Consider the following 26,205-nt stretch of genomic DNA (forward strand, 5'->3'; position numbering starts at 1 on the left):
GGGAAGGAGAGAGAGGAACCATGTTACTTACCACTCACCACCCACAGCACTCCTGTGGTGCCATCCATGCTGCTTTCCTGGGGTGCCAGGGCTCAACCCCAGGGCCTCCTGCACACTGTAATGCTTGCTCTGCTAGTGGACTAGCACCTGCTCTTGGGTTAAGATGAAAAGAAAGAAAGAAGAAAGAAAGAAAGAAAGAAAGAAAGAGAAAGAAAGAAAGAAAGAAAGAAAGAAAGAAAGAAAGAAAGAAAGAGAAAGAAAGAAAGAGAGGCAGCCCAGCATTGGAGCACCTGCCTTGGCTGTGTGAGGCCCTGGTCAGAACCCCTTTCACCACAAGAGATCAATAAAGTCAAAGAAAATGGTGGTAGAGTGCTGCTCCAAGCTCACTCACCCTCTCTCTCTCCTCTCTCTCTCTTACTAGCTCATAAAAAAAAGTAATTTTGAGGGGTCCAGGTGGTGGTACACTTGGTTAAGCACACGTTACCATGCCCAAGTACCTGGGTTTGAGCCCCTGCTCCGCACCTGCAGGAAGGAAGCTTCACCAGAGGTGAAGCATCTCTGTTTTTCTCTCTTCCTTTCAACCCCCCCCCCTCTCAATTTCTCTCTGTCCTGTCAAATAAAGGAAAAAGAAAGAAAGAAAACCATGGCTGCCAGGAGCAGTGGATTCGTTGTGTGGGCACTGAATCCCAGTCACAATGGTGGCAATGATGATTATAATCATTATAATAATAGTACTAGTAAAGAGATTTATAACTGGGTCAGGGAGGGCACTTGGCGCTGTCTCTCGTGTATGAGGTCAAATACCCAGTACTGCATTAAAGGGGGTGGGGGCTGGTGGGTGGGGAGGTGATGCGGTGGGGTCTGAGTTTGATCCCTAGTGTCACGTGTCCCTTAGTGATGGCTCAGTTGTCTATCCTCTCTCTTTGACAAATAAATCAAATCTTTTCAGGGAGGGGGTAGATCGCATAATGGTTATACAAAGAGACTTATGCCTGAGGCTCCAGGATCCCAGGTTCTATCCCCCACACCACCTTAAGCTAGAGCTGAGCAGTGCACTGAAAAAAGAAAAAGAAAAAAACTTTCACAATAAATAAGATCTTTTCAATAAAAGAGGGGTAGGGTAGGGATAGGAACTTGAGAACTCCAGAGGTGGTGGCGATTAGGCTAAGAGCCAGGCTGGAGGGACCCAGAGAGGGAGCACCCCCGTCTGAGGACGAAGCCCAGCAAAGTCACCACCCAGCCTCACAGAAGTACTAAGGTAGGTCCCCTGTGTCCCATCCCCCCCCAGCACCCTCAGTGACATCTCTGTCCTGAAGCTGAAAGTGGACAAGTGCTCTCGACAGGACACCGTCTTCATGAAGAAGGTCAGCAGGGGTGACCTCAAGATGGACCAGTGCCCTGAGTCTGCCTCCATCTTTGACCGTGCTGAGTCGGGTTGACCAGATGACCCTCTGGGGAATCCAGCCCCCAGGTCACCCTGTGAGGCCAGTCCAGGCACAATGATTATCCTGCTCCTCTGGTCACTGGTTTCACTGGTCCCCTGCTGTGTGCTCACTCCCTCCAGGTCCTTTCTTTTTTTATTTCTTAAATAGAGACATAAATTGAGAGGGAAAGGGGAGATGGCAATGGAGAGAGAGGGAGGCACCTGTGGACCTGTTTCACAAGTCGTGAAGCATCCCCACTGCAGGTGGGGAGCTGGGGGCTCCAGCCTGGGTCCCTTGCGGGGGGTCCCTTCTGCATAGGACTATGTGTGCCTAACGGAGTGCCTCATGGCTCCCACTATTTATTTTTTAACAGAGCCCTGCTCAGCTCTGGCTGTGGAGGTAGTACCAGAGATTGAACCTAGACTCTAGAACTCTCAGACACAAAAGTCTTTTACATAGCCACATGCTCTCCTTGACTCTGGATTTCTTTCTTTTCTTAATTTTTAAATTTTATTTATTTACTTACTCATTCATTTATTGGATAGAGACAGAGAAAAACTGAGGAGAAGATAAAGAGGGAGAGAGAAAGAGAGATACCTGTAGACCCGCTCTCTCTACTCAAGAAGCATCCCCTCTGCAGGTGGGGAGCAGAGGCTTGAACCCAGGTCCTTGTGCATGGTGATATGTGGGCTCAACTGGGTGTGTCCCCTGCCCAGCCACTGAGTGGCAGCCCCTTGCTGAGGGTAGAGGTGGGGGCGCACACAGCCGCCCCTCCCTTTCGGTGGCCCTCCCCCCCACCCCTGACATGACCCCCCCCTCCCCCACAGCACTCGCAGCAGCTGTACAGACACATTTACCTGAGCTGCAAGGAGGAGTCCAATGCACAGCAGCACTACGAGGCCCTGTACGGCCCTGCTGGCACTTGCTCAGCGTGGAGCTGGCCAACGAGGAGGTGGTGGTGGACCTCATCCGCTTGGTGCTGGCTGTCCAGGTGGGCCGGAGCGGGGCTGGGGGCCCAAGGGCTGATGGGAGCGCTGAGCACAGCTGCTGAACCACTGTCCCTGCGCCATCTGTGACCCTTCCTCCAGGAAGACCCACATCATGGGGAAGACGCCTACAGATATTTAGTTTTAATGCACGGCTTCAGCTCAACTCCAGGCTGCTTCCCCAGAAAGTCGCCCTGGTCTGCAGTGAGGGGTCAGCAGCCTCAGGCTGGGCCTTCAGACACTGGGCCACTTGCGGCCGTTGACAGACGGCTGCTTTGGCCTCAAAGCCCGTGGCCTCTAGGTTGCCACTGGGCTGTTCTGGGGACAGGGGCGCTCAGGGGTGGAGCGCGAGGTGGCACCAGGCGAGGGCAGGCCCTGGCACGTCAGCTTCAGCTCCCACAGCCCTTCTCTGTTGCTTCAGGATGTGGCCCCAGGTCAACGAGGAGAACTTGCCCGTGTACAACCGCTGTGCCCTGTACGCGCTGGGCGCTGCCTACCTGAACCTCATCAGCCAGCTCACCGCCGTGCCTGCCTTCTGCCAGCACATCCATGAGGTGGGCCGTGGCCCCTGGGAGGGAAGGAGCAGCAGTGCAGGGGCCGGGCAGGCGGGCAGGCGGGCGGGGCGCAGACCTGTGATCCCCGCTCTCAGGGCCACTCTCTACCTCCTACCTGCTTACTTCAGAAGCACTCATGGTCCTCAGGTCATGGGGAACTGGAGACATGGGTGAAAAAAAAAACTGTCAAGTTCTTTATATGAAAATCTTCAGAGGTCAAGAGATAGCTCACCCACTCAAGCATGGGCCTTAAAACAGCTGAGGGCCCTAGGTTCAAGCCCCACAGGGAGTACCAAGGCCAGCACCAGGGGGAGTTCTTTGGGTGGTGGAGTGGTGCTGTGGTGCCTCTCTCTCTCTCTCTCTGGGAAATGAAAATGTTAGGTGTGGTGGAAGCACGCATGTGCGAAGGCCTGAGTTCATTCCCCAGTGCCACATAACAAACAAACAAACAAAATTTTAGATTTGTTTATTTATGAGTGAGATAAAAAGGAGAAGAGAGAGATCCAGGGGGCAGGGGAGACAGCGTGATGTGCCTTCTCCTGAGCTGCTCATAACAAACATTTTAAATAACTGAAAAGTTGCCGGAGTTCACAGAAGCAGTGTGCAGAAGGGGGGAATGTCCACGTAGCAGCCACAGAGATGGAGTGGTCGTGCTTTCTCCGCCTTTGTTTCCCCTGGTCTTTCCCTTGCTGAAATAGTTCAGACTGCAGTTAGAGCGCCATTTCCGTGTGTGTGTGTGTGTGTGTGTGTGTGTGTGTGTGTGTGTGTCTGTCTGTCTGTCTCTCTGTCTGTCTGTCTCTCTTGCAGGTATCGGTGGAGTTTCTCTCCCTGGAAGCCCTGGGGAAGCTCTGTGGTCATGAGGTTGTGGGGAGGGAGCACTGAGGGCCGAGCTTATGTACCTGCCTGCTAGGGCTCTGCTCTCACATGTGTTTCCTCCCTGGCCCCAGGTAATCGAGACCAGGAAGAAGGAGGCCCCCTACATGCTGCCTGAGGACGTGTTTTGTGGAGAGGCCCAGGTACGCAGCACCTAGGACTGAACAAGGGCAAGGCTGCCAGGCACTGTGGCGGCATGAGACTGGGGACCCCACTGCCAGGGCTCCAGGGCAAGAGGTGGGTCTGCTCCTGACCCAGAAGTCCCAGGCTGAGTTTGGCCCCCGGTCGCATCACAGAGCCACACTTAGGGCATGTGGTGTGGTGTGAGGCCCTGAGTTCAATGCCCAGCACCACCTGGGAGCGCCATCATGGCATCAGGGAGAGCTCTGTGGGGAGTGGAACAATCTTTGTGCTTTGTCTTGGTGCCTCTGTCTCTACCGCATACTTAAAAAAATAGCACCAGGTGGCTCCCATGGCAGAGCACACCATGCTGTCTTGTTCAGGAAGCCCATTTTCACCTCCAGGCCCCACCTATAGGGAGGAAGCGTCTTGAGTGGAGGGGCAGTGCTGCAGGCATCTCTTCTTTTCTGTCTCTCTGTCCCTTTCTGTCTGTCTCTCTGTCCCTTTTCTGTCTCTCTGTCTCTCACTTTAAAAAAAAATATTTATGGACCTATTACTGGATAGAGACAGAGAGAAATTGAGAGGGGAGAAGAAGATAGAGAGGAAGAGAGACAATGGGACACCTGCAGCCTAATTTCACCACTCATGAAGCTTTGCCCCCTGCAGGTAGGGACCAGGGACTTGAACCTGGGTCCTTGCACACTTGTAATGTGTGTGCCACTGCCTGACCGCCTCGTCTCTTGATCTCTATTAAAAAAAAAAGTGGGAGTCGGGCAGTAGCGCAGCGGGTTAAGCGCACATGGCACAAAGTGCAAGGACTGGTGTAAGGATCCCGGTTTGAGCCCCCGGCTCCCCACCTGCAGGGGAGTCGCTTCACAGGTAGTGCGGCAGGTCTGCAGGTGTCTATCTTCCTCTCCCCCCTTTCTGTCTTCCCCTCTTCTCCTCCATTTCTCTCTGTCCTATCCAACAACAATGACAACAATAATAACTACAACAATAAAACAACAAGGGGCAACAAAAGGGAAAATAAATAAAATATAAAAAAAAAAAACCAAAGAGAGAGAGAGAGAGATGTCTGCAGCCCGCTCCACCACTGTGAAGCTTCCCTCCTGAGGACATCACACCGAGCCCCCAGCGATAACCCTGGAGGCAAAAAATAAATAAATAAAATAAAAACAGCGACAGTGGGGGGATTGCGTCCATCCGCCAGCTCCTGGCTCACCAGCAGTGGCTTGGCTGCACCGTCAATGCAGGTGCTCACTTGTGTCATAAGGGTGAACAGAGGCGCTGGCAGGCCGCCGGTCAGGACGCTGCACTGACACAGGTGACCTCAGGGTGGGCCTGGAGCAGCTGCCCCTTGTTCTTCCCTGCCATCTCTGTGACTCAGAACTGTCACAGGAAGTCGCCTTGCTTGTCTGTCCCCTTACCGCCTCTTCCCTCCTCTGTCCTCCAGGATTTCTCAAAAATCTTGACGGAGTGGCCATCGAGTTTCTCTTTCGCCAGAGCAAGATCAGCGAGGTGCTGGGGGGCAGTGGCTACAACTCAGACCGGCTCTGCCTGCCCTATATCCCCCAGCTGACAGGTAGGAGTGGCTAGGGGTCCCCAGGCTGTCCCTGGGTCTTCCCACCCAGGTAGGGGTGTGAGGGTCACCTGGTGCTGCCTGGAATGTCCCCAGTGCAGATCCATGCTGACAGTCTTTAATTCCCCAGTCTCTTCTCCTCCAGCACGGGACCCAGGGAATCAAGTGACAGCATGGGCAGGGGTGTGGGGGTAGGGTCCCCACAGTGCTGGGAGGTCAGGTGTGAGGCACAGAATCGGACACCTATCTCTCCACAGATGCCACAAGTCTCACATGGTATCTCCTAGGAATTTTTTTTTAAGTATTTTATTTAATTTGTTGATTTTATATTGGATATAAACACAGCAGTTGCAGGAGGGAGATAGAGATGGAGGGGGGGCAGGGTAGATAGCATAGTGGTTATGCAAAGAGACTCTCATGCCTGAGGCTCCAAAATACCAGTTTCAATCCCCTGTACCACCATAGGACAGAGCCTAGCAGTGCTCTGGTTAAAAAAAAAAAAGGGAGAGAGAGAGAGAGGGGACTAGGCGGTGGCACACCTGACTGAGTGTACTTGTTGCAATGCAGGGCCAGGCAGTGGCCCACCTGGTTAAGAGCATACATTACATGTTGCAATGCAAGAACCCGGGTTCAAGCCCTCAGTACCCCACCTGCAGGGGTTCATTTCATGAGTGGTGAAGTATGTCTGCAGGTGTCTCTCTGTCTCTCTCCCTGTCTAGCTCTCCTCTCTTGATTTCTGGCTATCTCTATCCAATAAATAAATAAAGATAATAAAAATTTTTAAAGGAAGAGAGAAAAAGAGACATCTGCAGACCTGCTCCACTAAGTGGAGCTTTGGGGTGTGTGTGTGTGTATATATGTGTGTGTATATGTGTGTATGTGTGTATATGTATGTATGTGTGCATGTGTGTATGTATGTATGGTATATGTGTATGTGTGTATATGTGTGTATGTGTGTATGTGTGTATATGTATATATGTGTGTATATTGTGTATGTGTGTGTATGTATAGTATATGTGTATGTGTATATGTGTGTATGTGTGTATATGTGTGTATGTGTATGTATGTGTGTATGTGTGTATGTGTGTATGTGTGTGTGTGTATATGTGTGTGTGTGTGTGTGTGTGTATATGTGTGTGTATGTGTGTGTATATCTCAGTGCCTGCACTACAAATACATTACTCCTCTGTCCACCCTTTGATTTTCTTTTTTTCAGGGGGGGGGTAGGACAGAGAAACGAGATGGGAGGGGAAGATAGAGAGGGACAGAGAAACACCCCTGCAGACCTCTTTCTCTGCCTGTGAAGTGACCCCCACACACAGGCGGGGAGCCGGGGGCTGGAACCAGGGTCCTTGCACTTAGTATTATGTGCTCTTGTGTGCTTAACCTGGGGTGCCACCACCTGGTGCCCCCAAGTGGAGCTTTGTCTCTCTCAGTCGCCTTTATCTGATTCTCCCCGCCTCTAACCCTCCCCCGTGGTGACTACTAATCTCATCTTTTTATGAGTTTCTCTCTCTCTCTCTTTTAATGTTTGTTTAATTTGATACGATAGAGCGAAATTGAGAAGGAACAGGGGTGGGGCGGAGGGAAGCAGGGGAGAGAGAGAGAGTGCCCTGTAGCACTGCTTCACTGCTTGTGAAGTTCTCCCCCTGAAGGTAGGGACCAGGGTTTGAACCCAGGTCCTTGTGCATAGTAATGTGTGGTTAGCCAGGCACACCACTGCCCAGCCCAAGTCTTTCCTTTTTCACTCCACATATTAGTGAGATCACCCAGCAGACGTCTTCATTTGACTTATCTCACTTAACATAACGCCTTCTAGGTCCGTCCCTGGTGTTGCAGATGGCAGGGTTTCCTTTTCTGTGGCTGTATGATACTCCACCCTTTGCATGTTTGTGCGCTCACACACCTTTCTCCATGCAACCATGGAGGCTTCAACTGTTTCTGTGTCTCCAACGTAAACGATGCTGCTGTAAACAGAGGGGTGAAGCTACCTCTTCAACCAAGTGCTTTTGTTGTCTTCAGATGAATACCCAGAAGTAGAATTTCTGGCTCCGATGATCGTTGTATTGAAGACTCCAGACTGTTTTTCATAGTGGTTACCCCAGCTTACCCCCCTTGGTGTCTCTGGGTGTTGCATCCTTTCACTGTCAAGTGGAGCTATGGGCCACCCTGTCCTCAGAGGCTGGGGCCCATGGCCCAGAGACGGCCACACATTGAGTGAGCGTAGCACAGGCAAGTTACCGCGGCTACTGGCAGTTGCCTCGGGTCTGAGTGAGGCCCACTGCCTGGTCCTGCGCAGCTTCATACCCACCAGTTGCTTCCAAACCACAGCCCGGAAGGACTCTCTCACCTCCTCAGGTGGACAGTGGGGATACGGCTCCCGTGAGCTCTGCCGGAGTTCCTGTGTGCTGAGCCCCCCCCCCAACCCCAGTCCCGGGTGAGAGCTGTCTTCTAGGCCTTTCCTCCAGGCAGGGAACCCAGCCTGGGCCTCTTCTTTCCCAGATGAGGACCGCCTGTCCAAGAGGAAGAGCATCGGGGAAACCATCTCCCTGCAGGTGGAGGTGGAATCCAGGAACAGCCCCGAGAAGGAGGAGGTGAGTGTCTTCTCCTTGATGCGTGGGTGGCACTGTGCCTACTGGGGAGCCTGTCGGGGTCCTGGGGAGAGTGTGGGTGTCCTTATTCATGTCGGCCCATCAGTCTTTTTCTGGAGGCGAAGGGTAATGAGGGAGCCATTACCAAGGCTGCACCCCGCTCTCTGAGCATCTCTGTCCCTTCTCCCTCAGCGAGTTCCGGCCGAGGAGATCACCTATGAGACGCTGAAGAAGGCCATTGGTGAGTGGGTGGGTGGCCCTGGGGAGCTGGCTCTGGGGTGCATGGCTGGGGGTGTGTGTGCAGCGGGGCTGTGACTCAGCACAGATGTGGGGGAGGGACTGGGGGCTCACAACCACAGAGCCACCTGCTGGGGCTGCTCCCTTCTGCTAAGAACAGTGGCCTCTGATGGCGATCAGAGAGCCACAGAAAAGTGACTTTTCTAAGTCCTTGAGGGAAAAAATACTTGGACTACTTAGTGGAGCATGATACAAAAGGGCAAACTGAGGGGGGAGAGAGAGAATGACAACTGGGGGAGAAAGGAGAAACGGCAGGGCTGTTCCCCACTCCTGGGCCTCCCCCGGTGCTAGTCACAGTTCTCCTAGGTGGTGCCGGGACTCACCCCAGGGCCTCATGCATGGTGAGGCCGCAGCTTAAAACCATTTAAAGGGTCATTTATTTAACTATCAGTAGTTCTCCAACTCTGACATGAGAGAGGGCTGGCCCTCAGGCAGGATGGCGGGGAGACCTGCATCCTCCCTCTGCTCAGGGCACCCTAACCCCACTTGGCGCCCAGAGGGCGACACTGACGGTCGGCCCCCTCTCTGCACAGTGGACAGTGTGGCTGTGGAGGAACAGGAGCGGGAGCGGCGGCGGCAGGTGGTGGAGAAGTTCCAGAAGGCTCCCTTTGAGGAGATCGCGGCCCACTGCGGGGCTCGGGTGAGTGAGGTGTCATGGGACCCACTGGACACTGCTTGTGGGCCCTGTCACCAGAACATGAGGCACAGATTCAGCCCAGGGTGCTGCTGTTGTCATCGCCTCGGCACTGTGTGTGTGCCCACTGAGCCTAAGTGCTCCCAGCTGCCCAGGGAGTTCCGACAGACAGGAAACAGCAGATAGTCACCACAGTCATCAGCTCTGTCCCCAGGGGCTGGGGCCCACTGAGCTCCCCACCCAGGGACCCTGGAGGAGGATACAGAACAGCCAGTCTGGGAAAAGGAGGTTTGAATAAGAGGCAGCCAGCAAGCAGAAAACTTGAGAGAAAGAATGGGGTAAGGAGAGAGAGAGAGAGAGAACAAGAACTAGAGCATCATGCTGGCATTTGAGATGCTGGACATCAAACTTGGTACCTCATGCTTGAGGATCCGGCACTCTGCCCACTGCACCACCTCCCAGACTGCCAGAATTATCTTGAAGTTGACTGATTACCCACTGGCCTCGGTAAGGCACAGCTCCATCTTAGAAACATTGGGACATACTTGTAAACACCCAAAATCAACAAGTAACTTGAGTTTTCCTGTACTTTTCCCTCTCCGTTAGAATACATGTGATTTTTCTTTTTCTTTTTTTTCATTTTTATTATCTTTATTTTATTTTCTGGATAGAGACAGCCAGAAATCGAGAAGGAAGGAGGTGATAGGGAGAGAGACAGAGAGACACCTACAACACTGCTTCACCACTTGCAAAGCTTTCCCCCTGCAGGTGGGGACTGGGAGCTTGAACCCGGGTCCTTGCGCATTGTAACATGTGCACTCAACCAGGTGCGCCACCACTGGCCCCGAATACATGTGATTTTGCTAGTGTATATGCTGCGCCTGTTTCTAACATAGATGTCCTCTGGTAGCAGGGGACTGCAGTCCGCATCTGTAGTCATGTTCTAATACACAGAGCAACATACCTATGTGTGGAACACCCAAATATAGCATTGATTTTCCTTTTTTTAAGAGTCTCTTCACCTTCTCTTCATATGAGAGAGGGAGAAAGAGAGGGAAACCAGAGCATCACGCTAGCACATGCAGTGCCAGGGACTCAGGATCTCATGCTTGTGAGCGCTTCTACTATTGTGCCGCCTCCAGGCTCCGACTAGAGGTCTCTCTAGGCCTTTCCTCTGTCCTGGCCTCGTCCCATCTCGAGAAGCAGCTGCTGCTCTTGTCAGATGCTGGGAGTTGAGGCCCAGCTGCCAGCACAGACACCACCTCCCTCCGTGAGCAGGCTCAGGGCCAGATAGAATCAGAGAGGACACCTCCCTTTGCCCAGAATTGCTCCTTGTGAGCTAAAGAAAGAGCTGGAACCAGCTCTCAGCCTCCTGATTCTCTACCCAGCAGACCCCTGTCAGAGAGCTGAGGTGTCTGCTCTCCTAGGTTGAGTTGCTGGATGGCTCTGGCTGATTGGAGCCCATGGTCAGGTGCTAGGAAGAAGTCTACCTGGTCCCATCCTGCAGCCTCAGCTGCCCCAGACCTACAGCTAGACAGGGGGTTGGGGGGGATGTGGCTGAGTTCCAGGGAACCCTCGGCTCACTCTCCCTCTGTTTGTGCTCAGGCATCGCTGCTGCAGAGCAAACTCAACCAGATCTTTGAGATCACCATCCGGTGAGTAGCTGCCCCGGGCAGGCGCCCTGCCCCTGTGCCCAGTGTTGAGGCCCTTCCTGCTGAGCCTGGCTTCAACCCTCCCCCACCCCACCCCCAGTCTGTCACAGTGAGAGTCAGTGCTCCCCACAAGGAACCAGAGATTGGGGGTGGGGGCTGGTAAAGCATGTGCTCTATGCTGTAAACCATCTCCAATCTCCCTGACTTTATTTACCTTGTTGAGAGCGGGAGGAACCCTGTTCAGCTCTTTCCTATGCAGTGCCAAGGATCAAGGCTGGGTCTTCAGACATGGAAGTCCTGTGCCCTGGCACCAAGCTCTCCTTGGCCCTTTATTTTGTTTATAGAAATAACAACCACAGGGGGTCAGGTGGTAGTGTAGCAGGGTAAGTGCACATGGCGCAAAGTGCAAGGACAGGCACAAGGACCCTGATTTGAGCCCCCAGCTCCCCACCTGCAAGGGGGTCACTTCACAAGTGGTGAAGCAGGCCTGCGGGTGTCTATCTTTCTCTCCCCCTCTCTGTCTTCCCCTCTTCTCTCCATTTCTCTCTGTCCTATCCAACAACAATAGCATCAATAACAACAATAACCACAACAAAGATAAAACAACAAGGGCAACAAAAGGGGGGAAAATAGCCTCCAGGAGCAGTGGATTCATGGTGCAGGCACTGAGCCCCAGCAATAACCATGGAGGCAAAAAAAAGGGGTGGGGGGGTCGGGCGGCAGCACAGCAGGTTAAGCGCACATGGCACAAAGTGCAAAGACTGGCTCAAGGGGAGTCTGGCGGTAGCACAGTGGGTTAAACGCATGTGGCGCAAAGCGCAAGGACCGGTGTAAGGATCCTGGTTCGAGCCCCTGGCTCCCCACCTGCAGGGGAGTCACTTCACAGGCGGTGAAGCAGGTCTGCAGGTGTCTGTCTTTCTCTCCCCCTCTCTGTCTTCCCCTCCTCTCTCCATTTCTATCTGTCCTATCTAGCAATGACATCAGTAACAACAACAATAACTACAATGACAATAAAAAGACAACAAATGCAACAAAAGGGAAAATAAATAAATAAAATTACAAAAATTTTTTTAAAAAAGACTGGCTCAAGGATAGATCTTCAAGCCCCCCACTCCTCACCTGCAGGGTGCTGAAGCAGGTCTGTAGGTGTCTATCTTTCTCTCCCCATCTCTGTGTCCCTTCTCTCTCTCCTCCTTTCTCTCTGTCCTATCCAATAACAACAACATCAATGGTAATAATAACAATAATGATAACAACAAGGGCAACAAAAATGGGGGGAAATGGCCTCCAGGAGCAGTGGATTTGTGGTGCAGGCACTGAGCCCCAGCAATAACCCTGGAGGTAAAAAGAAGAAAGAAAGAGAGAGAGAGAGAGAGAGAGAAAGAGAGAAAGAACAACCACAACATTTTGGTGTTTTATTTATGTATGTATTAATTGGATAAACAGAGAGAAATTGAGCAGGGAGGAGAGAGAGAGCGAAAGTGAGGGGGCTGGGCCAGCAAAAGAACCCCAGTTCAAGCCCCCCGCTCCCCACCTGCAGGGGCTCACTTCACAAGTGGTGAAGCAGGTCTGCAGGTGTTTAGCTTTCTCTTCCCTTCTCTGTATCCCCCTCCTCTCTTGATTTCTCTCTGTCCTATCCTAATGACAGCTATAACAACAACAACAATAAACAACAAGGGCAACAAAAGGGAAAAAATAGCTTCCAGGAGCAGTGGATTCATAGTGCAGGCAGTGAGTCCCAGCAATAACCCTGGAGGCAAATTAAAAAAGAGAGATGGAGGGAGGGAGAGAGAGAGAGAAACACTTGCAGCACTGCTTCACTGTTTGTGAAGCTTTCTTCCTGCAGGTGGGGGCCGGGGACTTGAACCTGGGTCCTTGAGCATTGTAACATGTTTGCGCCACCAGATGTGCCACCACTGGACTACATACTTTCTTTTTTTTTTTTTTTTAAGATTTTGTTTATTTATTCATGAAGAAGATAAGAGGAGTGTGAGATAACAAACCAGAGATCACTCTGGTACGTGTGCTGCCAGGGATCGAACGCAGGGCCTCATGCCTGAGAGGCCAATGTTTTATCCGCTGCGCCACCTCCCAAACCACCATACTTTATTTTCTAAAGCAGCAATGTCAGTGTTTCCCTCGCCATGAGACTTGGCTTCTAGCCACGGGTTCTAGGACAGCCTGTCCTCTGGGGTGCAGAGTGGTGGCCCTCCACCTGCTGCTGGAAACGCCCAGGCCAGCACCCTTCTCACGCCTTTCTCCTCTGTGCTCCTGCCAGGCCCCCTCCCAGCCCGTCGGGCACCATCACAGCTGCCTACGGGCAGCCGCAGAACCACTCCATCCCTGTCTACGAGATGAAGTTCCCAGATCTCTGCGTGTACTGACTTCCAAGAGACAGAGCTCGGCCGGACAGGCATCCAAAGGAGGGGCTCACCCTTGCCCACCCCTACGACTCAGAATCTAACCAAGCTCTCAGAGGACCAGCCCCCCAATGACAGTGCCAGGAGGACTCCTGTGGGCGGGGGTACTGAGCCCCTTCCTGGCCCTCTGCTCCCTCCGTACACCCCCTGGGGCCTATAAGCACCTTGCCTGCATCTTGGCCTCTTTGTGTCAGTGGGGGGCGGGTGCTGAGACTCGACTCTTGGGGATGTCCAGAGAATAATGCCAGGCAGGACCTTGAGGGGCTGGAGGGGAGCCCAAGAGCCACAATCAGGAAGAATGAACATGACTAGAAGATGATGGCAACCATCCCCACCTGGCACCAGCGCCCTCTAGTGTCTGCTATCTGCCCCCTTCCCCTCCTGACTTGCCCCCTGCCCTGTGACTCTTGTTATCAGTCAATGCTGAGCCTTCCCACAAGCCCGGGCAGAAACTTCACAGGGCAGCAGAGAGGGTCAGGCTGCCGGCTTTGTGGGGAAGGGAGGCTCTACCAGGCCGGGAGAGGGCCCTGAACAAGCCCCTCATTCCAGCATCCACTCACTCCGCCTTCCCAGGGAGCTTGCCTGTCCCCACCTTGGTCCTCACCCTTCTGGACGTCTCCAGCGCTGTGTTCTCGGTCCTTGCTGCCTTTCTTCCCAAGGGGCCCCAAGGTGTCTGCAGCCTCAGGGAGGGGGGTGGGCAGCAGCACATCTGGACTCACTCAGGAAGAGGCAGGCTGCCTGTGTCCCCAGCATGCCCAGGCAGACAGGTGGCATTCTGTGACTCCAGGATGGCAGAGGTCACCTTTGGGATGACTGGTGTGAGAGGAGGAGGAGCCAGCACCTCGCCCTAAAAGGATTTCTTCCCTCCCTGAACCAGTAGCCAGCAGGCAGAACTTGGGGCCCACCTGTGTCCAGGGTTTCCTGAGGACTGTTCACCCTCCTGTGCAGAGAGGAAGCCCAGCCCAGGGAGCTGCCCACTCTCATCTCCCCCCTCCCTGGCTCTGGGGCCCTTGTGCCTTGTCCTGTCCTCCCCTGCATCAGAGCAAACACTCCTTCCTCTTCCATGACTTTCCTGAGCTGCTGTCACCCACTGGAAAGTGCGAGTGGTCACGCCAGTCCTCCCTGGAGAACATGCTTTTTGTGTAGATTTCTTGACTGGAAGGAATTCCACTCGATTCACTAGGGAGCAGGATGCTGGGATGGAGGCAGCCTCTTTCTGGAGAGGGGGGAGGCAGGCTCCAGGGGCCCTGGGGTAACACCACTCTCTAACCCTACATAGATGTACAAGGAATAGCTATCCACTAAGAAACACTGGTGTACCCCCTCCGCAAAGCCAGGGGAATCATAGCACACACATATCCCCACGACAAGCAGCAGATTCCTTGAGTAGAGAGACCAGCCCACCCTCCTTCCAGGCCCACAGCTTCCAGAAGGCCTGCATTGGTCATAGAGTTCAGGAGATTGCTCCCCTACTCCAGCACCTGCCCCCCAGTAACTCTTGGCTTTGCACTATGGCTTTTGACTTCTTCTCAACCCCAAATTACCAGCATGAACTTCAGTTCCTCTTGACTGTAATATCTCTTTATTAGGACACCAAATTTAACTGGGGACAGACTCTAGCCAGGTCACTGTAAAGAAAGGTCTCACTCTCAAACCATAGGCAGAACCATAGGCATGTTTTACCTCCCCGGATCTTCCTGTCTTTTATTTCCTGCTCATTCCCATAAGAAACCCTGTCTTCCCTCCTGCTGGACAGAGGACTCGCCCACCCCCACCCCCACCTGGGCACCTTAGCCTGAGATCTGCCTTGAGGGCCTGGTTCTGGTGTAAGGGGGTCTTTGCCCCAGGGGGGTCTTTCTAGAAACAGCTCTGCCTGCAGGACCACACAGCTGTGCCCCACACACACCCGGGGAGGGGACTGAGTGAGAGTGTGAGCCCCCATTCTTGTACACCCCACCGTCGCCTCTCTGAAGCTGCCTTTCTTTCGTCACCACCACTTTTCGAGAATGTGCTTCCTTTGAGTTGCTGGCTGTCTTTTGAGTGCCTTCTTCCCAGTTTGTTAGACTTGCTCTCAGTAGAATGAAACTAGGCTCCTGATGATGCAGAACTGAGCCCAGTTCTGGCCAAGCAAGCCCCAGACTCACTGAGTTTCAGGTGGGCATTAGCGTGAACATCACAGAAAGTGGTAAAGTGAGCTCGTTCCCAGCGCAGATTCTGGGAGATAGCTATGGGGGGAGGGGGGGTCAGAACCACTGTTCAGTGGTGGTACTGGAGATTGAACCTGGGACCTCAGGGATTCAGGCATAAAGAAAGTCTTTTGCACAACCATTATGCTGTTTCCCTAGCCCTGGACTGCACTTAAATGGTTCAGAGCCAGACTTGTGGACGCCTCCTCTGGGACCCCTGGATGACATTACGGAATTGCTGTTCCATTGTCCCCAGACCTTCCAAAGTTGAGGACTGAGAGAGAGAGAGCCAGGTCTGAGTGGTCAGGCTGAGTGCCAAGTTAAAAGCAGTTGGGACAAAGGCTCCTGGGGGTGGGGTGGGATGGGGCCCCCATACAAGGCCTCCTCCTCACATGGACAGTGTGTTGCTTCTCTGTGCCACTGACTCTCAAAATCTGGTCAAAATCTTGTCTCTAGTCTGGCAGAGATCTGGAGATGGAAGGGGGGGGGGTGATAGGACCTGGTTTGCCAGGGAAATGGGGTGAAGTTACAGGGGCCAGAAGGCAATTTCTGTGCTCTTTGTCCTTAGATGGATCAGATAGGTGGTCCTTGGGGCTCAACCGTGATGTTCCCCACTTTGAGCTTCTCCACGATGGTTGGTCCTGACCTGAGATGGGCAGAATTGTAAAGTCTCAAATGCTGCGACCCATGATTGTAACGTTGCATCTGTGAGCCCTGGCCAAGTGTGTGTGGTCCTGTGCGTGCATGTATGTGTGTATGTGAGCTACGTCGAGGTTCTCCTCACATTTGTATAAGAACCGACATATTTATATTTGTGTGTAGAACTCGTACCTGTGGCCATTTTCTGTGGTAAAAACGCATTGAATCAAATTTGCTTTCTTTTAAGGGGGGAGGGGCAGGCAGTGTAGGGAAAAGGGTTCTTAGCAACATTCTTAGGCCTCAAGTTGTGAGCTTCCATGATGCCCTTTTCAAATAAATGTTAATGTTGTCATCACATGGTTGTCTGTCTTGACTTCTTGAAAGGAATTGGTTTCTTGGGGTGCGAACAGGATCTGGAAATGCCAACATTAATGCTGACATTTAGCTCCCCCACCTACTGTTTACTTGCTTCAGAGAAGGGAGGGGGTGGGAGGGTTGTAAACAGAGGCAGGGTATCCTCAGGTGGGGAGGTTTGGGCTGCTTATCCATCACAGTGACTCAAGTCTCAGTCCATTTCCCATAACACACATTAGTCTTCCTTAAGAATCTGACTTTGGGGACTGCTGAGGGCGGGAGGAAGAACTCCATTTAATCACATACCCCTAGAGCATCAGACTGGGGCAGTGGGGAGCAGTGCTGTACACAGATGCTCCCTAGCCAGCTTTAATTTGTGTCAGCCACTGGTATATCCAGTGCAACTGGCAGGTAGTAAGTGTCTATCCTCATGTAAATATGTGAGTTTCTATGTGTATGTGAGGCCAAAGTCCATGGCCCCAGGGACATAGAAAAGAAGCCATAAGAGGCTGGGAGGTGGCATACCTGGTTAATCACACATCACCAGGCATAGGGACCCCGCTTCAAGGATCTGCAGGAGGGGTGCTTCATGGTGAAGCAGATCCACAGGTATCTGTCTTTCTCTCTCCATCCCTATATCCCCTCCCTTATCCATTTCTCTCTGTCCTGTCAAATATAATAGAATGAAAAAAAAAATGGAAAAAAATGGACACCAGGAGTGGTGGATGAGTCGTGCCAGCATCCAGTCCCAGGGATAACCCTGGTGGCAAAAAGAAAAAGAAGCCATGCAGCAGTCGGTTCGCGGCACACCCAGCTAAGTGCACCTGTTACTATGCACAAGGGTCGGGGTTCAAGCCCCTGATCCCCACCTGCATGGGGGAAGCTTCACCAGTGATGAAACAGGTCTGCAGGTGTCTGTCTCCCTATCTCCTCCTCTCTATCCTATCAAATGGAAAAACAATGGCTACTGAGAGCAGCGGATTCATAGAACTGGCACCTAGCCCCTGTGATAACCCTGATGACAAAAAGCCCTACACACATGTTCGAGCACACTCGAACACACACACACACACACACACACACACACACACACACACCACACACACACACACACACACACACACACACACACACACACACACCTCTGCCCTTTCAGAACTTAGCAAGTTTCCCTAAGAGCACAAGGCAGGCAGGCACACAGCAAGAAATGTGCCTTCTGAGTTGGGCAACATGCCCTCCGGGCAGGGGGGCTAACTACAAGACCAGGAGATGAGCAGACTCAGCCGGAAGAGACCACACTTTCTCAGTGAAGCGACTCAGACCAGAGCTTCTGTTGCAAAAGGACTCATTCAAGATATTGGTGTTGGGGGAGGGGGGTGGGATTCCAGGTGAAGGAGGAGGGTGGGAACATGGGAACTGGGGTTTGATGTGGTGGGTGAACCTGGTCAACAAAAGCCATGTAAACCCCTTGTCAGGGGTGGGCAGTGGCACACATGGTTAAATTCACATATCACCAAATGCAAGGTCCCAGGTTCAAGCCCCCCCCCCCCCCGCACCTGCTGGGGGTGAAGCAGGTCTGCAGGGGTCTATCTTTCTCCCTATCTTCCCTCCCCTCTCAATTTCTGTCCTGTCAAAAAAAAAAAAATCCTTGCCCAGAAGTTTGGAATTAATGGAAAATTGAGGTGCGGCAATTCTGGTTCTCTGCCAGGGGACATAGTGTGTCAAGTGTCAACTGATGTGGAGATTTTGTATGTCATGGGTTGGGGAGAGTAGCTGGGGACAAGGAGGTCAGTTGGTGAGAAAGCTGTTAGGACACTGGAGGCCTTAGCCAGCAGCACTGAGGGGAGAAAGAAGCACTGAGGCTGGGTAGCAGGGCAAGGAGAGAGTGTGAACATGGCAAGGAGGGGAAAATAGAGGCTCACTAGGCTTGAGCTCCCTGAAGCACTGAGGGTACATTGTTCATACAGCTACACCTCCATGGGTCTAGGTGTCATTATCTAGAATATTTGTGAATAGCCTGGGAATGCAGTCAGATTTGAAGATACCAACCCTTAACTTGGTTTCTCATAAAAAAAAAAATCTTATCACATCCATTTCCCCAGTAATCCTACATGAGGGAGGGAATACGAGGAGAAGTCCAGAGACTAATTAAATTAGGGTCACACATCCTAGGCACAGCTTCCATCCAAATTAGACTGGCTCTTGGAGCTAGAACCGAGTCTGTCTAGAACCTAAGGTGTCTGTCTGTCTGTCTCTCTCTCTCTTTTTTTTTTTTTTTAATATTTATTCCCTTTTGTTGCCCTTGTTTTTTTATTGTTGTAGTTGTTATTGATGTCATGGTTGTTGGATAGGACAGAGAGAAATGGAGAGAGGAGGGGAAGACAGAGAGGGGGAGAGAAAGATAGACACCTGCAGACCTGCTTCACCACCTGAGTCGACTCCCCTGCAGGTGGGGATCTGGGGGCTGGAACCGGGATCCTTATGCCAGTCTCTGCGCTTTGCGCCAAGTGCGCTTAACCCGCTGCGCTACCGCCCAACTCCCCTATCTCTCTCTTTCATACATTTTCCTTGACACATCAGTGATCGGTGTGTCCCCCTCCCCCCAGTCAATGAAGGGTGGGAAATGCAGTCGCCCTTCAAGTCATCAAGTGCATTGTCCCTACTGAAAACCCAGGTGGAGAAGGGAGAGTGTTATTTTCTTCTTGTTACCCCAATGTGACCATTGTGTCTTGTCCCCCAATATGTTGCTCGTGTGTGTGTGTGTGTGTGTGTTTACAGTACAGCTGTTGACACATGGGGGTGCAATGCCTCGTCTCACCATGACAGGCGTCTGTCTGTCTGTCTTTGGGGTGTGCATGCACTTTTATTCTCCCAGTTGGAGCGCACACAGCCAGAGGCGGATGTGAAACTGGAAGGAAAGGTTTTATTTCCTAGCTACACACAGCTCTAGGGGGCTGGGGGAGGACGAGGCCCGGGCTCACTGGCCCTTCTTGTAAGCGCTCTTGATGATGGCGTTTCTGAACAGCGTCACCAGCGGCGTCTGGCTCTTCTCGGAGCTCATGAAGCCGCCGTAGCGCTTGTCCTTGCGCGGGCTGCCCCAGCGGAAGTGCTCCATCTTGTAGGGTCCGCCGTCCTTCTTCTCTTCCTCCTCCCCCTCCCCCTGTCCCTCCTCCTCCAGGCCGGCCTCCAGGTCCGCGCGGGCGGCCGCGCTCCCGGCCGGGTCCCGGGGCTCGAAGGCCGGCTCCCTCTTGAATTCGACGGGGAAGGGCTCGGCCGCCTTGTCCTCGGCGACGTTGGGGTACACCTTCACCGGCCGCCGCTTCTTGCCCACCGGTTTGCCCCAGCGGAAGTGCTCCATGGAGTAGGAGCGCTTGTCCTGACGCGCGTCCGCCTGGGCGCCATCGCCGGCCGCGGCCAGCGGGGACAGACCCGGCTCGGTCTCCGCCGCCGCCACCGGCGCCGCCGCCTCCTCCACGCGCTTCTGGTCCGCGCCGCCGCCGCTGCTGCCGTTCCGGCGGCCAAAGCGGTCCCAGCGGAAGTGGCTCATGACGTACTTCCGGGAGTTCTCTTTCAACGGCTGTTCGTCGCCATTGCCCGGAAAAACGGGGGTCTCGGCTGAGAGGTCGGGCTTGCAGGCTTGGATGCACGCCTGTGGGGACAAGTGACGGCGGGTGACAACCGCCCGGGCTCCATAGCGCCCCCACTGCACCCGCACATCCCTGCGTCCTATCCGGTGGAGGAGGCACCCGGTGCTGCTCATGGCCCCCCCGCCACGTGGAACCATCATGGCCTCCAAGTCAAGAAAATCAGTCCTCTCTGACTTAAGCACCCACGGGCGTCTAAGACCAGGCTCGGCCACCATCACTTTTGTGCCCTCCACCCCTTGCACGCAGTGGCTGAGCCCCAAGTCCACTTGGCTCTCGTAGCATTTGTGAGCGGGGTCAACATCTTGCTCATTGACTCAGAAATAACAGTAAGGGGCAGGTGGGTGGATGGAGGTGGTTGTCATTTAGTGACTACTGAATAAGTAAAGAGGGATCAGGCCGACATAGTGAGGAACACTGGACTGGAATTTAAAGGTATAATCTGCCCAGATAGAACTACAAGTGGAGCTACCGGAGACTATTTCCACAGTGCCTCAGCTCTTACCCCAGTGATCTGCAAGCCTACCTCATACCCTACCCTTGCTACAACCCCACACAAAGCCTCAAAATTTTGCCCATACCCTCTAACACCTTTTTCTAATTTTTCAAGTCTCATCTGTGTTCTACCCACTCAATGAGCTTGGGAGGGAATGGCTTACTTCCTCCTCACCTCATGCTGACTTTAAGGAGGAGGAGGAGAAAGCCAGAGGCTGTTTCCACATAGGGCCTGTGTCTATATTTTATGTCCCAAGCCAATTGGACTATGATGCAGATTTGCTTAGGAGAGTAAGCATTAAAACGTAATGACTGAACTGCAGCCTGGAGTTTTCAGCTAGTCAGGACTGCAGAAGAAAAAATAGTAGAACCCCATCCACTCTGATGAATAGGGGACTTGTAGGGCTTTAGAATTATAACACTGCAAAATGGAAAGAGTAGAAAATAAGACTGATTTCATTTTTGACGCCACTTCCCTGGACACACAATGAAACAGGAGACCAAAAGAGGTGAAAAGGTGAGCTCCCACAGCTCACTGATGACAAAACGGGGACGAAGAACCATGGACTATGACCAGTGTCCCATCCCTGCTGAATTCTTAGCAGGAAAGGCTGCATAGTAGACATCTCTCTCAAGCATCTCTTTTGTCTTGAACTCACAGAATTCCCTGGGCTTTGTTTCCATTTTATATTCCATATATAAATGAAATGAATGCAAAACACTTTTGTTTTTTAGAACATCTCTCCCTTCATGTTACCTCAGCTTCTCCATTGACAAAACACACAGGATGCAGTAAGGCACATGCCACCCTTGCCTGGCAGGTAGTGGCAGAATGTGTGTCTTGCAGTCCTTGGACTTGGTACCATTTTTCATTTAGGTCTTTACACACACACATACCCTTTGGTAACCTGGAGGTAACTCTAGTCTCTAGTCTTGCACAGAGGACCTCTGATGCTTCTGGAAAGACTACATAAGGCCAGTCCTCCAGTACCATGATATGCCTGGCAACAGAGCAAAGTGAGATCTAGGGTTTTCCTACTAGAGATGTAGAGATGATTTATGGAACTACCTGACTGACTCTGTAACTGATAGTAGGTATAAATGGAAGAAAAACAGAGTGAAAATAAAATGATAGGAGATTATTTTAAAAAGGAGTAATTTGGAGGCTAAAAGATTGAGAATGTAGGACTGATGGATAGAGTAGCTACTGTTAGTATGGGAGTAATATGACTGCTGTTATTATAATGGAGCTATCTATAAGTACCTTAACTTGAGTGGAGTCTCCATACAAGAAGACAGCGTGGAAAGCATAGATGATCAAACAGGAACTGCGGACTGGACTCATCTCCCAGAAGCTGTGTTCTGCCTTCCTTGACTCCTTTCTGACTTCAACCTAGGGGTCTCTTCCTGCCTGGATTGATTTTCTTCTGTCACTGGAAATTAATCTCTCTTTCCCCTCTGCCTCTTCCTTTTGCACTGCCCCAGCCTCACCTGCTTACCAAAACCAAGATGGCAGCCCCAGCCCACCTACCAGCAGGTCACTTTCCGTGGTGAGGTCCTGACACTGGCTGCTGTCCAGGCACCAGCCACGCACTTCCACGGAGGCCTGAAGCAGCAAGCCCAGCAGCAGGGCCCCCAGGCAGCTGCAGCACAATCTCGGCATCTTCCAGGCAGGCTGAGACTCTGCAGAGGCAAATAAGGTTTGGTGGGACCCCTGCAAGGAGCAGGACAATGTTGGCCAGGGACCAGGAAGGACCAGGAGCCAATATTAACAACACACTCACTTGGGGACCTCAAGGCTTTTTGAGGACAGGAGCAGCTCCAGGATAAGGCTGGTGTCCAGAGTGATGGTGTTGAGGAGGAGACAGGGCAGGGACTGGGTGAACTGGACGCAGGCCTCCCTCTCTCCCTTGTTAAAGTCCAAGCCCAGAGGAGGTTAGGACTGGAAGCTGTTTGGGGGATCATTTGTTCCAGTCCCTTTATTTAAGAGTTAGGATATTGGAGGCCCAGGGAGAGACAATGACTTGAGTACTCTTGAGGGGGGGAAGCAAAAGTTCTGCTGGTACCACAGAGTCTTTCTGTTTCATCATCTTCAGGAGCTATTGTCCTAATACTCTGACCCAAGAACCAAAATGGAAACACAAAGGACCCTTAAGTTCCTGCTGCATGGGATCCACTCTCCTCATTATCTGAGCACTTTACATGTCAGACTGCCTTTTCTCCAAGTCTCTCAAATGTCACTGGATAGGAACGTGCCATAGAATAAAAGGGCAGGAGAGAACCACTATCCACTGTGGAGATGAACTGAAGACTTTGGGGAAAGACAGGAAGTACTTCTGGGCAGATGCTGAACTCTGGAAGTCAAGAAACAATGACGGCATGGGGGTGCACCGATGCTTCCCTGTGTCCAGCCATTCCCTGCCTTCTAGCTGTCCCTCTGCCATGGCACCCCCTTACCCAGGTCAGCCCCTGAAGTGACCCTGAGTTCAGTCTTCAGCTCACTGCCAAACCCTCATTCATTTTACATTTCAGAAGATCCTCTTAACCAGCTGCTAGGAAGCAATCTAATTAGATAAGAAAACCAGTTCACATAAAGGTGTGGATGGCTCCCCACCTGCGGTGGGGATGCCAGTTCACATAAAGGTGTGGATGGCTCCCCACAGGCGGTGAAGCAGGTCTGCAGGTGTCTATCTTTCTCTCCCCCTCTCTGTCTTCCCCTCCTCTCTCCATTTCTCTCTGTCCTATTCAACAATAAGGACATCAATAACAACAATAATAACTACAACAATAAAACAAGGGCAACAAAAGGGAATAAATAATTTTTTTTTAAAAAAAGGTTTGCCTAAAAGAAATCTTCTATTTGTGGAAGCATAAGCCAAATCTGTTTTAAAGAGAAAGTTATGCAAGTGAAAGTTCTCCCTGCCTCTCATTGTCTACTTCAGGGGCCACTTCCTTCTCTCTGCCCCACCCCTCTCTCCTTCCCTCAAAGCTGAGCCAGCCCCCACTGCTTTCAGAAAGGCTGCCAGGCACTGCCTGAGTGTTTTCAGAGCAGCCAGTAGAGGGCGCTGGCCCATCAGCATCTCTGGCTGAAGCAGCAGCTGAAAGAACAGCGGTCAATCTTGCTGCCCAGTCCTGTCTGTTCCAGTTCAAGCCACAGCCTAGCACTAGAGAGACAGCTCATCCTGAAGCCATCTGCTTTTTTTCACACACAACTCAAGTTCGATCTGTCCCCCCCACCCCCCCACCCACACACTTACGTGGGGTAAGCTTCAGGACTATTGTTTCTTTCCCTCTCACCTCTGCCTCCTTTCTCTCTGAAAAAATTTGGTCTGGTGCAGTGAAGCACTAGCTATAAAAAAAAAAAAAAGTAAAATAAAAAAGAAACAAATTTTATGGACAAGAGAGGATTTAGATTAAAGCTTCAAGGTCACATAGCACATCTGAAACAGAAAAATGCCCAGATTTCCAAAGGAAGAAAAGGGAGATATACCACTGTGGACAAGTGTAAGGTAATAGTCAAGCGAGAACTAAAAGCCACTCGGTCTGATGCCCCTTAAGCTATACTTCAGTTCTTCAACTTGGTGGTTCTAGTGGGACTTCTATTTTCTAAAAGCCTACCTTGTAGTTTATGGCTTCCTTGAAAAGTGCCAGAGAACATTCCCTCTGCTTCTGCCCACCAACCTTGTGGTGCATCATGGGAACTTTCTCCCTCCCCACCTTTTGAGATCCGTCTACTCTAAAAAGTCAGTTTCCTAAAAGAAACTCCTTTTCTTTTGACTTATGTGCATCTTCTGTTTTTCTACAATGAACAAAATAATCTGCATCATTAAAAAAGAAAGAAAAAAAGGGGGGGAGTCAGGCGGTAGCACAACAGGTTAAGTGTACATGGCACAAAGCCCAAGGACCAGCCTAAGGATTTCGAGCCCCCCGGCTCCCCACCAGCAGAGGAGTCGCTTCACAAGCGGTAAAGCAGGTTTGCAGGTGTCTATCTTTCTCTCCCCCTCTCTGTCTTCCCCTTCCCTCTCCAGTTCTCTCTGTCCTATCCAACAGTGACAATAATAACTACAACAATAAAACAACAAGAGCAACAAAAGTTAATAAATATTTTTTTAGAAAGAAAAAAAAACCCAGTAAACTAATGGGTTCCTGAAAGTGGGAAGAGGATTATACTCCAGTCATGGAAACCTTAGGAAAACAAGCTGAAGTTTATAATTTATCCATCTTGGCGTGAGTTTTATAATAGAGTTGCATCCTTAGATGATATATAGAAGTGAATCTGTGCATCCAACAAAAAATGTCATGTGTGACTCTAAAGAGGTGTCTGGCAAAGCTGAGAGGAGCAGAGGGACAGAGCTCTGTCCATCCACAGGAGACATATGCCTCAAATCCTGCAACAAAAGGGTCCAGGGAATATTGAGTCATTATGTCGTGATTTCCCTTTTTTCCCAGAGCACTACTCAGTGGCTCACTGATGGAGGTGTTGAGGATTGAACTGGGGACCTCGGAGCTTCAGGCATGAAGGCCATTTTGTGTGACCATTATGCTATCTCCCAAACCCCAGGCTGTATATATCTTAATAATTGCATCCCTTAGCTCCTGTGAGACCCATCACCTGCTCACAGTGAATTCAGGCCCCAGATGTGGGACTGTGCCTCCCACTTGGGCTGAGTCTCCCCAAGAGACTGTCTCTGCCTGGAGTCCAGGTCCACCTCTGGCGTGAGGACAGAGCGGGTTCAGGACCCTGGACAGTCCCCAGCCTTCTCTAACTAGGGTTGGTTCCCACAGATTGGCCACATCACGTTGGGTGGGTTCAGGTGAGCCAGGAAACAAGGACCCTGGGGTCTCGCCACCAGAGGAGCCTGGAGTGCAGGGGACAGATGGGGACTGTCTACCTCCTCCTCCCGCCCCATCTCCAAAGTGAATGTTGTACCCGACCCAGAAAGTGAGGCGCAAAGACCCACCTCTCCCGAGTCCTGCCCAGAAGGTGGCAGGATGCCAAGTGCCCCACCAAGCCCTGGGGACCCTCACCCCAACCCTTGCTGTAGCGGCTCCAGCTTCTCGGAGAACTCAAGAGCTCGGGGAGCGAAAGGCGCCCCAAGTCCGAGAGCCGAATCCGGTGAGCACATCAGAGGCTGCGGGATGGAGGTCCCAGGATGGGGTCCTGGAGTGAGCGCGCCATTCTGCGGTGCCACAAGCCTCTCTGCCGTGGGGAGACCTTCCCCGCCTCGGGAGACTTTCCCTGTCCTGGGGAGACCTTACTTGTCTTTGGGAGACCTTCCCCCATCTCTCGGAGCCCATTCCCATTACGGAGTGACCTCACCTACCACTGGGAGAATTTCCCCATCTTGGGGAGCCCTTTCCCATCTGGGGAGACCTTACCTGCTGCTGGGAGGCCTTACCTGCCGCGGGCAGTCTGCTCTCCAGATTTCTGGGGTGCTGGGTGAGGATGCTGGGTGACCTCCGTCCTCCCCCGCTGCCTGCTGGAGGGCGCTCCCCGCCCCTTATATCCCCCAGCGGCTCCCCGGGGGCTCAGCTCCCGCCTGCTCGGGGAGGGAGGGGTGGTGGGAGGGACAGCGCTGTCACACCCTCACCCTCACCCCCAGGCGGGGATTAGCAGCCTCGAAGAGCGCACCTGCCCGGCTTGGGCTTAGCACCCAGGTGCGGGTGCCTGGAGTGGGAGACCTGGAGCAACCCTCGGAGCCCAGCACCTACGTCCATGAAGCATCAGGTGTCAGACTGTCCTGCAAAAATGTCACA

General features: G+C 52.2%; 2 protein-coding genes across 2 annotated transcripts; one reads left to right on the forward strand and one right to left on the reverse strand.

Moving 5' to 3' along the window:
- Positions 1–1,262: 1,262 nt before the first annotated feature.
- Positions 1,263–16,310, forward strand: LOC132536551 (protein EFR3 homolog B-like; the record flags this gene model as incomplete). Its single annotated transcript, XM_060184558.1, is given in 11 exon segments — positions 1,263–1,364; positions 2,252–2,344; positions 2,347–2,457; positions 2,677–2,964; positions 3,912–3,984; positions 5,411–5,539; positions 8,039–8,130; positions 8,320–8,368; positions 8,958–9,064; positions 10,664–10,713; positions 12,989–16,310. Coding segments are annotated over 11 exon segments (1,200 nt in total), but the record flags the coding sequence as incomplete, so codon positions are not given.
- A 2,902-nt stretch (positions 16,311–19,212) lies between these two features.
- On the reverse strand, positions 19,213–25,923 carry POMC (proopiomelanocortin). Its single transcript, XM_007516750.3, has 3 exons — positions 25,848–25,923; positions 21,980–22,131; positions 19,213–19,958 (listed from the first exon to the last, which is right to left on the reverse strand). Exons 2-3 carry the CDS (start codon positions 22,109–22,111, stop codon positions 19,287–19,289), a joined length of 804 nt encoding a protein of 267 aa, XP_007516812.1. The 5' UTR covers positions 22,112–22,131; positions 25,848–25,923; the 3' UTR covers positions 19,213–19,286.
- Positions 25,924–26,205: the final 282 nt, after the last annotated feature.

This window comes from Erinaceus europaeus, unplaced genomic scaffold (genome assembly GCF_950295315.1).
Source record: "Erinaceus europaeus unplaced genomic scaffold, mEriEur2.1 scaffold_1063, whole genome shotgun sequence".
Lineage (NCBI taxonomy): Eukaryota > Metazoa > Chordata > Mammalia > Eulipotyphla > Erinaceidae > Erinaceus > Erinaceus europaeus.

Excerpts from the sequence above, each read along its gene's own strand:
- POMC (XM_007516750.3), bottom strand. The coding sequence starts at position 22,111 with ATGCCGAGATTGTGCTGCAGCTGCCTGGGGGCCCTGCTGCTGGGCTTG. Across the intron at positions 19,959-21,979 it reads CCACGGAAAGTGACCTGCTG|GCGTGCATCCAAGCCTGCAA; the intron begins GTAGGTGGGCTG and ends TTGTCCCCACAG.